This window comes from Lepisosteus platostomus, chromosome 7, assembly GCF_059453375.1.
Source record: "Lepisosteus platostomus isolate fLepPlt1 chromosome 7, fLepPlt1.hap1, whole genome shotgun sequence".
Lineage (NCBI taxonomy): Eukaryota > Metazoa > Chordata > Actinopteri > Semionotiformes > Lepisosteidae > Lepisosteus > Lepisosteus platostomus.
Genome location: NC_142617.1, coordinates 13,949,195 through 13,963,895, shown reverse-complemented (window position 1 = coordinate 13,963,895; position 14,701 = coordinate 13,949,195). Strand labels below are relative to the sequence as shown.

Here is a 14,701-nt window from a genome sequence, read left to right as displayed (position 1 = left end):
GTGTATTTTGAGGTTATTATTTAGTTTTCAGCCTTGCATGTTAACAGTGATTAAATAAAACATTACATTATTTAAGTTTTGAAAACTAAATCTAAACTTGTTATTATAAACATGTTTACTGAAAGAGATTCATAAACATATTACAGTAGCAGATTATACATTATTATGGCTCTGTAAAATAAAATTAAATGATATTACCTTGATAACACCAAAGAGGAATACTACCATCAACAATTCTGTTTAATAAATGTACAAACCTTTATATAAATCAGCTTAATTCCACCCACAATTAAAAGGATCTCTTGATACATTTGACCTGTGTTGGCAAACATGCCACTAGAGACTTAATTTGCTTTTTGTGTTGCTGTTGCTGTGTTTCTATGGAAATGCTTGTTTGGAATAACTGATTATTGTCACTGAATGACTTGAACAGTGATACTGTTGAGAATATTTTATCAAGTGAATCAGATGAACAGTTTGTTTTAAAGGTAAACTGCAAAGAACACAGTGTGGTAGATATGAATGAAACTCACATTAAATATCTGCTTCTATGCTTAAGGATAGTGTGTGAATAAAGAATATAAGGCTATGAAGTAATGTTTAAAAAGAATGATTTTACATGTGAGAGGACGATTTTAAAATGTATAAATATGAAGATTAGGCTTCCTGAAAGAAAAACCAATATCCTCACAAATAATGTCCGGGCAGTTATGAATTTATCTGCAAAGAAAAGTGAGTCCTAGTGTTTCATCTTCATTGACAGAGGAGCACAGCAGAACCCCTTGTCTTTGACTTTCAAATAACATAGCTAAATAAGAAATAAGAATGGGTGAAAAAAGGGAAAGAAAAGCATTAAGAATAGGTGCCTGTCTTCCAATTCGTTATTCTTCTATCAGATGGCCATTTACTTCTGATAAGGGTTGCAGTTATTTGGAGCCAATTCTGGAAGCACAGGGCCCAAGGATTTACTAAATCTGTCCCATTGCGAGACATGCACGCGGGCACACAGGAACAATTCTGAGACCCTTATTAACCCGGTCAGCATATGTTTGGAGGATGGAGGTACTGTATACTGAGACATCTAAAAGATACCCACAAGAACATGAGGGAGAACATGCACATTCCACAAGAGGGCACCCCAGTACAGAATGGAACTCAGACCTCAGAAGCCGAAAGCTGTAAGCTATACTGTACCTCTGTTCCACTCTCATCTTCCCAGCATTAAAACAAAAACTAAAGAGGTGTTATCTTCCTCTCCTGTAACTTTCATGAGTATGTTCTTGCTAATCAATGAAAACTTAAAGCAACGTCTATGTTGTGTTCCTTTTATATTCAAGGGAAAGACTTCTAACCCCGTTTAAAATATAAGATTTTTACCAAATATGGTTTAATCCTGTGGTTAACTGAACTGCTGAAAATCTTTCTGATTTTGACTTCATGCAGTATTTATAATTTTCAATATAAATTTATAAATTTAATGAAAATATGATTATATTACTTATATTACTAAAGTACAAAAATGTACTTTAGAAATAATTTAAATTTCATATATAATTATTAAGTAATAAATATAGATCACTTTAAGTCATTTGAAACTAGTTATACCCAACTGTGCATATACTGCATACAGTATCAAAATTATACTTATATTTGGTGAGGCTCGAGTACTATATATACAGTATAACACTTTATATTAGGGGTGGAGATTTCATTTTAAAATTTGTATAACTTGTAATGTGTTAGCAGTCTATTAAATGTACCAATACCCTAGTGGTTAGTAATTTAAATTAAGTATTATTTATAATACTTGTATCTAATTTTAAACTTTAAAGTCTAATTTAAAGTTAGACAATATAGAAATATAAATTCTGTATTCTGTATCTATATAGTCTGACTTCAAGTGTGTGTTAATATATAGTGCGATGCAATCATTCCTTCAATTTATATCCCATTTTTAAGAAATGCTAATGATGCATGCATTTCTTAAAGAGAATTATTTTAAGCAAAACTTGATTCTGAAACTCAAACCCTTTATTGGTGAAAGAAGTTAAATCTAACCAAAAACAACAAATAAAAATAAAAAAGGAGAATATGCTGAAATATGCACCCCCCTTTCTATGACACACTTTAGTTCAGGTACACAAAATAGCTTTGACAAGTCATAAAATTATTTGAATGGTCTCTGCATGCAATAACAGTTCACATTATTTCAGAATAAATATGTCTCTCTAAGGCCTTTCAGTTAGGCAGTGAATTTCAGGCAAACATTCAACCATGAAGTCCAAGGAAGTTTCAAGAATACTGTATATTCCATATTTTAACAGTTTGATTAAATGTATTTGTTACCTGTTAGGTTGAAATGCATGAAACCTTAAAGGGCTAGAACTTGTGACCTGTGAGACCGTGAGTATTACTGGTTTATTGTGTCATGAGTAAGTAACATAATTAATATTATCTTTGTTCATGTCAAGAACAATAACAGATTTATGCAATTTAAATCCTGAACCCCTTAGTGTTTTTAATTGAACTAATAGCCAGTTATTTGTTTTCCTTGAAAGACAATTTCAACTCAGTAATACTGTTTGTGTTTTCAGTGAGAGATGTGATAACATGTGGGGTTTGGGATTTCAGGTAGTGGCTGAACTAACATTAGAGAAAGAAAGCTGTAAACTCTTCATTAAAGTCCCTTTTGTTATGAATACAGATCAATATTGTTAAAGTCACTTATTTTTTTATTGTTCATGCATATTTTTCTACACAGCTGTATAATTAGAGCAATTCCATCTGTTCTAGAGACCACAAGGTCATGTTCTATGATGCATGCGTCCATTAGGGAGGAAAAAGTAACTATAGCCTCTGAAAAATGACAGACTAATTTTTACAATGATTCATAATGCATTCAAAATGGCACTCCAGAATGCAAATTTTTACAAAATGATAAAATCATTTTAAATCACTACAGGATCCTGACAGGTAAATAACACTATATATGATTAATAGTTATACTAATGTTTTATAGCTGCCCAAAATTAAGTAGTATTGTTCTCCAGGACCAGGGATGATTATTTCTGAAAGAAATAAATCGATTCAGTTCCGGGAATAAATAATTTTGACTCTCAATTAAGAGATTAGTTGCATTGAAATTCTAAAGACCACATAACTTGTAATCCCTTGTCTTCAAGGCTCTTGAAGACAAGAGTTTCAGCAATGCATAAGAGCTCTTTAGAGCAAGCACACCGTATTCAAATAATTTTTTAGACTTAAATTTTTAAATTTGTAGTATTTAAGATGTTAATATGTTGAAATTTATTGACAAATTGACATTAAATTTAAATTGTTTTTTACTTTTGTTTTTTAGTTGCTAACAGAAGAGACTTTAGCTTTCTGAAAGTTATCTTTCATACCCCTGAACCTTTTGATGAAGCACTGTTTGATCTCTGTAGTCCTGATGACATATATTAGTGGATTCAACATAGGAGGAAGCAGGCTGTATAACAGGACTAGAAGGATATGGAAATCAATACGGATTATAATGCGCAGTGTGTTTGTTACATACACAACACAGCGAGGAACATAATACAGAGCAATGATACCCAACTGTGCACTACAGGTAGAAAAGGCTTTATAGCGACTTTGGGAGTTTGCAATCCTCAGGACTGAGATAATGATCTGACTGTAAGAAAATATGGTGAAAGACAGTGGGACCAGCAAAACAAACATAGATAAAGCAAAGGATACCATCATGCTGGACGTGGGGTCATCACATGCTAATTTTGTTATAGAATTAGATTCACAGTAACACTGATTAATTGTGTTGGGCCCACAGTAATACAGTGCTAACTGGTGAATTGTAGTCACAGTGGGGAAGATCCAGGATATCAGCCATAGCATGCCACTAAGGATCAAGATTGTCCTGTTGCTGATCAGCATTTGGTACCTGAGAGGGAAACATATTGCCACATAGCGATCCAAAGCCATCAGCATCATGATGAATGAATTCAGTGTTCCAAAATAATGTACTAACTGCTTCTGGACAAAGCAACCCACAAATGAAATACTCTTCAGTTGAAACCAATACCTGACAATGATCTTGGGCAAAGTGACTGTGCTGAAGCATATGTCTGACAAAGCAAGGTTTAAAATGATATAATACATGGGTTTCTGGAGACTTCTTTCTAAGAAAAGCAAAGCAGTTGTCAGGATGTTGCCGATCAAAATGGTCACATAGACAAGAAAGAAAACCAGAGCCACAAGTGAATGGTATTGAGGCTGAAGTCCTGGGAAACCAACAATGATAAACTCCTTTATGGACGACTGGTTTGTGTCTGACATGGTGAACCGATGTCCTCGGAGTGAGAAAAAATCTGAAACACAAATTGATCTAGCATAAACATACAGCGACTTAGTTAACATTTAACACATACAGCATTAATGGTTTATTGATTGTATGGTTTATTGAATTTGTCGTATTTACTTGTAAACACATCCACACCAGTTAAAAAATCTTTAAAAATGTCAACACCTCAAGACATTCATAACATTCATTCTAGATCATGGTGGTCTACCTAAAATAGTGATTGTGATGCTTTTTTTGCAATAAGATCTTTTTATACAATTTTCGTTTTCTTCTTAGGTAGATTATAAGTGGAGGGGGCACACAGATAGCATAACTTGATGCTAAAGGTACTTTTCTATTTTTTAACTTCAGTGACAATGGTTACTTTGACCTACAGTAAAATTATTCAAAAAGGCTAAATCTGATTTCCGAATACTGTTTGTTCATTACCAATTTAAATCTCAGTTCATGAAAAAACAAAAATCTTAAGCACCATAGTGGTTACAATGTATGGCAGATACTTTTTAGATATAACAAAAGCATGCATTAGTTCATTGTCCAGGTTTTGCAATTTTAAGATAAGCAGAATAAAAATGGTATTGATTTATGTTATTTTTGAAAAGTAAAAATCCATATTAAGGAAATGTTTACTGCAAGAGAATCATAAACGTGTGATAGTACTACAATATATCTCTTTATTCTTTAAGATGAAATTCTCTTACCTTGATAACACATCAGTAATTTTCATTAAATCAGTGTGCAAACCTTTATATAAATGCAGTTTAATTCCCTCATGCTTGAAAGGTTCCCCTGATAAACATAGTGTAACTACGTATGACCTCTGTTGACAAACAAACACACCACTAGAAAACATATTTACTTTCTGTGCTGCTGTTGCTGTGTTCCTTTGGAAAAGCTTGGGATTGAATGATTTATTATTGTCAGTGAATGACTTGAACAGAAATACTGCTGAGAATTCTTTATCAAGTGAATCAGTTGATCAGGTGTTATTCAAGTATACACTGCAAAGAACACACAGTGTAGCAAATATGAATGGAATTCACTCTGCATGGCTAATGATGCTAAAGGGATAGAGTGTGAAAAATGGGGTAGCAATAAAAACACAGAGTTAAGTACAGCAAAGATGAGGAAGAGAGTATATAATGAATAAGATGGTGATGATGAGGCTTCCTGGTAAACAAAAATGTATCAAAATTAGTTGGACATAGTATTCTTCCTACAGTACCTTTACACATCATGGGAAGTAACCTGTAAAATTATCTTTGTTTATATCAAGAAGAATGAATTTAAATTCGGACACCTCCAGAGTTCTTAATTGAACTAAAAGTTGCTTATTTTCCCACTGAAACATCGTTTTTCACAGAGAAATGTGAAGACCTCAGGGTGGATTGAATGAGGATCTCAGAGTACACTGTTTGAACAACCATTAAAAGAAAGAAAAACAGAAAACTGGACATAACAGACCCTCTTGTTATGGATATAGATCAGTATTTTTGTTGACGCTTGTTTTCCTTTCTTGTGCATGTAGCAGCAATGTTGATTAATAAGCCAGAATTAAGTGTTGCTGTGCTTTCCTAAATGAGGCCCCGTCTCTCTTTCTCAAGCTATTCATGCAGTTTTGATTTAAGGTGTTTTCTCTCAGATAAGGAGCAGTTCCCAAATGGGGATGCGCCTACCCATGCTTGGCTATCACGTTCAATGGCCATTCCTGGCGCCTATCTGTCTGTGAGATTTTTGGGAACAGCTGGATTGTGGTCCTAGATGTCATAGGTCATTGTTACTCATCTCTCACCTTGACCAACCAATCAGGAACCTGCAGGGCGTGGTAACCCCACGTGGGTCTGAAATGGCCTCTAAACTTTCGAGCAATCATCACCTCTCTTGGTTCTGGTTTAAAAGACACTGCACAGCTCAGAAACTTTGCTTCTCCAGCCAATTCTCACACCCTCAGACACAATCATGTGATGGACGATAGTCTGTATAGGGACTAGAACCTTGTTTCAGCAAAGTGTCGGCCTGGGAAATGCCCGTACATAAATCGCTAGCCAACGCCAACGTGGACGCTTCGCTTGATCACCGGAGTATACGTTTGGATTCTTGTTGACAACCTGAATAAGTTTTTATTCAGCAGTGCTACACCGGAAGCAAACCAAGTTTCATTAAGGGTGACTTGCTCTGACCCGCAGTCACCCTCTGTGCATAGAGACTTTCTACTAGTCAGCAGGACTACTAGTAGGTCCTCGAGAGATACACTGTCAGGCGTGTCGCCTCAGCAGAAATCTCTCCTCCTAATTCGTCCGACTCCGAGCTGCTCCCTGACTGGTTGGCCTGGAGCAAGAGGACACCAGGATGATGCCTATTGAACGCAGCTCGATTGGATGCAGCTGCTAGCTTGTCTTTGGTGTCTGTGCCGGGAAATATTAATCCATATCTGGATAAGTAAACCCAAGGTTCTACATTGCATCTTGTGAATTCAATTGTTACTTCAACACAAGTTGATATCAATTCAATTCATATGAGTAACTTATTTTCTTTTGAGTAGCTAATGTAGAATTTATATTAATGAGAATGATCAATGAATAGCCGAATGGTATACTGAAGCATATTCTTTGTTGTATCTCTTTGTGTTTTGCACCTCTTCATGATTATATACCTTGCACTTTGATAACCCTCACAGTAAGATCTGCCATCTGCATCCAGGCAGACTGTTTTACAGTATGTTTTATATGCACAATTTATGTATTAATAAATGCATCTCGTGTATTGAAGCCGTGTGTGTGCGTCGTTGATCGATTGATTTCCTAGTAGCCATAATGAATTACCTCGTGATTACTGCTACAGTTAAAAATTGTCCCAGTAAATTCACAAAACTCCTACATGCATGTACTGTCTAGTATGTTTTTTTTACACAGCTGTATAGTTAAAATGTTTGCATCTGTGCTAGAGGTCAAAAGGTCATGTTCTATGATGCATGTGGTTCTTCAAAGAAGAAAAAGTGACTAAAACCCTCTAAAATGGCAGGCCCACATTTACAGTGATTCATTACACAATTAAAATAGTGGAATCATTTTAAAACAGTTTAGAATCCAGACAGCTAAGTTACAGTCTACTTTATGAGTAGGTTTATATTAATGTTTTTTCCTAGAGGCATGAACAATATTCTATTTCTTATTCTTGTCATATGCAGAATTCTATATCTTCTTATGTAAATTTGTGCTCCTAAAACTCATCAACTGCATTGAATTTTGGGTCTTCACCATTGGATTGCTGCTGTTGTTAAAGTTTAAAATCATTGAATTCATAGCGCTGGCCAGTCATGTTTCACAGGACTTTGTTTTGACTCATTCCCTGTGCACACTTTGTAGTTCTTCATTTTGGAGTTTTATGTCTTTCTTCTTGAACATCTTTATGATAGCCTCCTTTATTTCTTTTGTCCGTAAGCTATAAATGATTGGATTTACTACGGGTGGGAGTAGACTGTACAAAATGCCAAGGGAGATTCTTATTTCATGATTTAAATACAGACCTGCCACTTAAGAAAAATACACAAATAACCTGGGAAGAAAAAAGCCTTTTGACGCCCATGGGCTGTCTTAATCTGCATGACAGTGATAATGATGCTCAGGTACGACAGCGTAATCACCACGAATGGAATGATCATTATAACCGCTGCCACCAAGACTCCTGCGTGGATGTTAATAGAAGTGTCGGCACACGTCAACATTATAACCCATTTATGTTCACAAAAAAATGAAGGACTTCATTAGGACCACAGAATTGTACCCGGAGGGCATATTCGAATACTGTGATAGGCCCCAGCATTCCCAAAAAAACCATGGTGCAGCAGCACTGAATGGCCCTTGTATTGGTCATAAACGAGGGATATCTCAGCAAGGTAGCAATCTATCGCCATCAGCATTAAGATGAATGCATCTGCACTCCAGAGAGCATGTGCAAAATACATTTGAACCAAACACATTTATGTATCTTGAAATAATTTTTGGGGTCACAGATGTGGTAAATATGATGTTGGACACAGCCAGGGTGAAAATGATGAAGAACATTGGGGGGTGTGTCTTTGGCTGCTTTTTGATGATTTAAAGAATTGTGAAAGTAATCAGCGTGATAATTTATGAGATAAGGAAAACCATGGATAAGAAAATATCCAGATTCTTCACTCCAGGAAAACCAATGATGTAAAACTCAGAAATTGTGAAGTTAAAGACCTCCATGCTGTCTGTAGAGTTATCTGGTCAGTTATACAATATATGACTTAAATTAGCAAAATAAAAAATTAAAATAACAATGAACTCCGGTAACTCATGGATGAAGAAAGATGAGGTTTCTTAAATCTGTACAAAGGTTTCATATTTCCTATGCCTTGCTTCATGAAAATTGTCAGATACTTTTTATTTCAATTTGTAACCAATAACTGTGAACAAATAATTTTAATAACACCATCATTTCAATTAATTTCACAAACAGGTCTCAGGAGATTTAAAAAAATGAATTTTGAATTGTGACTGAAATGTGTAATTTTGGACATGAAACAAAAAAAGAATATTTAGACATTTAATCATATTTTATTGATAAAATCAAGGTATTGTGCAAGAAATTACTTACTAAAGAATTCCATACTAAATTAGAAATTAAAAAAGGTATTATTAATATAAGTTAAATAAAAAGAACATAATTAGTTAAAAGTTAGTTATAAAAGGAAGTCTTTAGCTGAGTTTTAAAAATATCTCCAATTAGCATAGTAAATAAAATAATACTGATGTCGCAGTACCTGAGTTAGAAGAAAGCTTAAATTAAATATAACCAGCATAGAAATATTATATTTCTTACGTATTACCAATAAGACCATTATAATTAATTAATTTTATCTTTCTAATGTTGATATAATGTCTGGGCTTAACAAAAGAGTGATATGAAATTACATTGGATAATACAGCCTGATACCAGAAAGGTCAAGTGTTGTTACATAACAACCACATCCAGAGTGCCACACCAACATGGTGTGTACACCTCAGCAGTCTGAAATATGAAGAATTCTCTGCCCATCATATAGGAATTTGAGTGTAAATGAATATTAAAATCACATAAAACTGAACGTCAAAATCATGTCCTAAAAATGAGAAATGTACACGAGATAAAACACAATTACAATATACAGAGGAAACCATGGATGTTGGTACGAGGGGTGGAGGGGTGAAGAAAGGAACCAGTTAAGTAAAGGCTCTTCTAAAGAAGAAGGTTTTGAGTCTGGATTTGAAGGAGTTTAGAGAAGGTGACTCTCTGATATCCTTGGGCAGAGAGTTCCTGAGCTTGGGGGCATAACAGGAGAAGGCCCTGTCACTCATACAATGTAGACAGGCTTTGGAGACAGTTAGGAGACCAGAATTAGAAGAGTGAACGTTGTGAGGTGGGGAATAGGGTGATAATAGCTCAGATAGGTACTGAGGTGCCAAGCCATGCAGAGCCTTATAGCTGAGCATGAGGATTTTCAAGTCCAGATGGAATTTGATAGCAAGCCAGTGCAAGGACTCCAGGATAGGAGTAATGTGATCACTTGCACTAGACCTGGTCAGAATCCTGGCTGCTGAATTTTGGACATACTGCAGTTTGTTCAAAGTAGATTAAGATACCCCAGAGAGTAGAGCATTACAGTAGCCAATTTGAGAGAACACAAATGTGTTGATCAGCTTTTCAACCACAGTTAGTGATAGCACAGGGTGCAGTCTAGCGATATTTCTGAGGTGAAAAAAAGATGTTTTGACAATGTGCTGCACATGTGGGTTGAATGTTAAGCCAGAATTGAATATCACCCCAAGGTTTTTCAATTTAGACTTTAATATAAAAGCACAGAAGAGGAATAAAGAAGAAGCAGGGAAGAATAGGAGAAGAGTCAAGAGTCTGCAGGATTTGGGACTTGAAGCTTGCGTCAGACAAGAGCCCCTACTTCATGATCAACCAAACAAAACTCGACTGGAGCTAAATATTTGAACCTTGTTAGAAAGAGCGTGCTATTCTGTCTTATTAGGGATCTTAGGTTTCCTGAGTAAAAGATAACTCAGTTGGAAACATCTTTCCTGCTTAGGGTTAATTTTTGTGGATAGAGATATACAATAGGCTCCCATTTATTCCCTTATTGGCATACGGGGTGCAGAGAGAGAGATTTAACTGCAGGTTGCATTTTATTTAGTTAGAAGGCAGCTTATCTCCTATGTGGCCTCTGTAGGCATTAAGAGTTTAATTAATTAATGTCTTGTTTCATTGTAATAAATATTGGTTTAACCAAGTGTGCCTCAATTATTACTCTTCTCAACAAAGCTGTGCCAGAGAACAAAGAATTAACGTGCCTCTAGTGATACCAGCCACTTGGGTATATTGCTAGAAAACGCTTACAAGTTGGGGGTTATGAATAATTATTTAACTTATTGACTAAACCTCTCGGTCAAATCCTAATTTTCACAATTTTCGTAACCCCCCATTTATAACAATATTATATTGCTAAATATATGAATATATATCGTATTTATATATAAATATATAAAATAATAAATCAAAACAGTCATGTATTAAAAATACAATAGCGTGTAAAACTCTTTACCTTTCCATATCTTAATTAAAGCAAGTCTCCTGTTTAAGCTTATATATAGATTGTACCTGTGGTTTGTTACAGTATGGGGCTTATTGACATTCTAGAGCAGGGGTGCTCAACCTTATTTAATGTAAGATCTACTTTTTCATTTGCTAGTCCAGCACGATTTACCATTGTGAATTTGAAGCTCTGATATAGGGAAAACAGACTGTGGACACATCAGTACAATAATGATACCCATCACTAAAATGTAGCAAATAAAAGCAAGTGACTCATGCTACAGTGACCAAGTAATGTTCCCCATTTTAGAAAAAAAGAATATCCTACCTTAATGTGAGCACTTTGTTAACGTGTTGTCACTGCTGATCATGTAGATGACATTTTTATTGTGTCCCTGCAGCTCGAATTTCAGCTCATTCAGCAGTTCAGTCAAGTCTGTAAGGAATGCTAAATCCAGAAGCCACTGGTCATCCTCCAATTGGGCATATTCACCATGTTTAGATGACTTGAGAAACTCGGACAGCTGTCTGAACCTTGCCAAAAATGTTTGTTTTGGAAATCTCCAAACAGCAAGTCAGCAGCCTCAGCAATTGCTTTTTTTATTACTTTTCGATCCCTGAATTACTTTTTATGTTTAGCCAGGATGTGGCTCACATGGAACGATTTGATGATTGCCACTATCCCTCTTGTATTAGGCCTTGTGAAAACCAACTGCTGCTAGTTGAGATTGAAATGTTTCCACTTTTCTTTTCCATAACTCACTTTTAGCAGCAAAGTCCACATCATAAGTTTTGAGTGCAGTTTTGAAATGTTCTATATTTCCCTTTTTCACGTTAATGCTAGCATTGCAGATTTGAATGCGAAAGTACAAAAAATAATCATGCTCCCATTCCTTGTGGTAACGATAAGTTTTCGGTCTCTTTGTTTAATCATTTTCGGTCATACACTACCAAACCAAGCTTATCAAACTGTTGGCAAATTGGTCACTTCCAGTCTGTTCCGCTCCACTATGCATTGTAGCGAATGTGGGGTTCGTGTGGTATATAACCAAGAGAATTCTTGGGTAGCATACACAACACTATTTATGGAGCTCCTATAGCCTTTTTTTCCAGTGTCAGCCAGCACTCAGGGAAGAGACTTTTACAACCCATTCGACAAGGGTTAAACTCACACAAGGGCAGTAAAATGTATGACTTTACATGCACTGATCTGAATAAATTTTTAGGCAATCGAAAAAAGTAAATAGTCAAATAGCCCATTTTAAAATTTATTTATTGCGATCGACAAGTGGCAAGCACTCCACGATCAACTGGTGGATCGCGATCGACTGGTTGGGCACCCCTGTTCTAGAGCACCTGTGGCAAACTTCGGCCGGATCCGGCCCACCAGCCAGTTTTAACCGGATTAAATAAATTCGTCAACATTCACCATTTTTCACTTTGTTCGGTGCCGTTTTTTCTAACATTTCATTATTCGTGCCGTTAGATGGCACACAAAGTTATACCACAGTGATTCCAAAATGTGCATCGCGCCACCTAGGGGACGCGCCACTGTCTGTCAGGGGTGTCTCAGGTATCGCCAGTCAAAAATTTTATTGCAAGCAAAACCCGCTATTCGTGCACACAGAATGTATGAGTCGCGCGCTAACTAGCTAGATTGTGTTACATGACACTGGTCACAAGAGTCGGCAGTCTGTAAGCAGAGTACCAATTGACCATGGCTTCGGTGTTTCATGTTTCTATGAGTGGTAATTTTGTGAGTTTTCTGTTACACGATCGGAATTGAGAGGTTTTTAAATATGAGTAAAAAACGTGAAGGACATGGAGCCTAGTTCTGAAGAGAAACAGAAACGCAAATACAGAAAGTATGAGGACAGTTTCTTTAATTTTGGTTTTACACGCACAATGAAGAATGTTCTCTGTGTGTTGTCTGCCATAAAGTGTTGGCTGCTGAGAGCATGCTCCCCAATAAATTGAAACATAATTTTGGAAACTGTTCACAGTAGTTTGATAAGTAAGCCTTGTGAGCATTTTTTTAATGAATGAACAGAAAGCTGCTTTTTCTAACCAAACCAGCAAAGTTCTTTTTTCATCATACAAAGTAGCGTACCGAGTAGCATGATGCAAAAAAACTCATACTATTGGAGTACCAAGGAATAAGCAACAGAGGAATAAGCAACTAAGGTCTCTGAATTCTGCTTCGCTTTGCAATATCCTGCCTTTGTGAAGCTGGGTTTTCAGCACTTGTGGTTATCAAATCCTTGTTAGATCAAGAGTCAATGTTGAGAAGGAGATGCATGTTGCCATTTCAAAAATACGAATTAGTATTTTTGGTGAATTATGTTAACATAATTTATTAAACTAGTATGTTAACATAATTTATTAAACTAGCTCACCTACCCATTAAGAGGCACAAACAAAAAGATATTGTATTTCTCTCCCTTTTTTAAAAAACATTGATTTTAGATTTTTACATTTTTATTTAGTCATTTTATTTGCATTTTACAAAGATGTTGACTATTTTAAATTTTTTCAACAAAGAGTTTTCAACAAAGAATGGACTGCAAAATACTTTTTCACAGAGGTTGGAACAAAGGCTATATGTTTAATTCGTAAGGAAAGTGTCGCAGTGTTCAAAGAATACACTCTCAGTTGTAGAGCTTCAAAGTAGCTGCTAGTTTACAGGCTCAGCAAAATGTATTTTTCTGCTCTTCTACTATCCAAGAGGCCAGCACTGTCATGCTGGTAAACCCCTCCTCTTAGGGATGCTCCAGCCCTTCCTAGTTTTGTATTAATCTCCTGTACCTGCCTCTGGTTCCTGCCCCCCGTCCTATAAAAACCAGGCGTTTCTGCCAATCTGGGCCCAGAAGCCCGGAAGCCCGCCTATCCGCGAGTCCAGGAGTGACTCTATGGCACAGGCTTCATCACGGGGTCCTGACCTTCTGAGTCCGGGATTAGGAAGCGTCTGGTCCCGTGACCCCCTTTTTTATTTCCCTGACCCTCTGCTGGATCCCACTCCAGCTTTTAACTCTGTTTGTCTGTGTCTGGATGGATTTTCCGGTTTTGGACATTGGAACATTCACGGATTTGCCTCGGACTCCCTTGGACTGTTTGCCTCGGACAAACCTCCCTTGAACACGCCCCATGTTTTCCTTCCAGCCCCTTTGTATGCTTTTTCCCCATGTTTTCCTCACTCCTCTCCGGATTGCGCTGTCTGCATAGGGTCCTGAAAAAATGCTTCTTGACAGAAAGCTGAGCCAACACCAGGACCCCGCGGTCGGCAATCCGGAAGCTTGGGACTCCATCCGTTTTTATTATTTCATGTTTTTTTTTGGTGAAGACCTGGCTTGTGACTTCAACGTCAAGTTTTATTCAATTTTTATTTTTTTATATTGAAAATATTTTTTTCTCTTATGTTATCGCTAACCTTGAACTATGTTGGATTATATAGGGCATAGGCTATCTGTAATAGCAGCCTGAAGTGGCCCGCTATACAGTTTAAAAATTTTATGCGGCCCTCTGTTCTAGAGGGATGTTTAATATAATTATAAGAAGAAGTATTGAAGCATATTAAGTGTTTGTCAAAAAACATTTGATTATTTGTTAGTGCAGCATACAACCTCTCTGGCTTTTCATCTGAAATACCAACATTCAGAATGACATTACTCAGCTGTTAAGTGATTAATGTTTAATCAGTAAATATTCATTAACTTAGGTACTTTTTTAATTGTGTAAATGACT

General features: G+C 36.3%; 1 protein-coding gene across 1 annotated transcript; it reads right to left on the bottom strand.

Annotated features, from left to right (window-relative positions):
* Positions 1–3,354: 3,354 nt before the first annotated feature.
* On the bottom strand, positions 3,355–4,332 carry LOC148658325 (olfactory receptor 1500-like). The gene has a single exon (XM_088640934.1). It carries the CDS (start codon positions 4,330–4,332, stop codon positions 3,355–3,357), a length of 978 nt encoding a protein of 325 aa, XP_088497060.1.
* Positions 4,333–14,701: the final 10,369 nt, after the last annotated feature.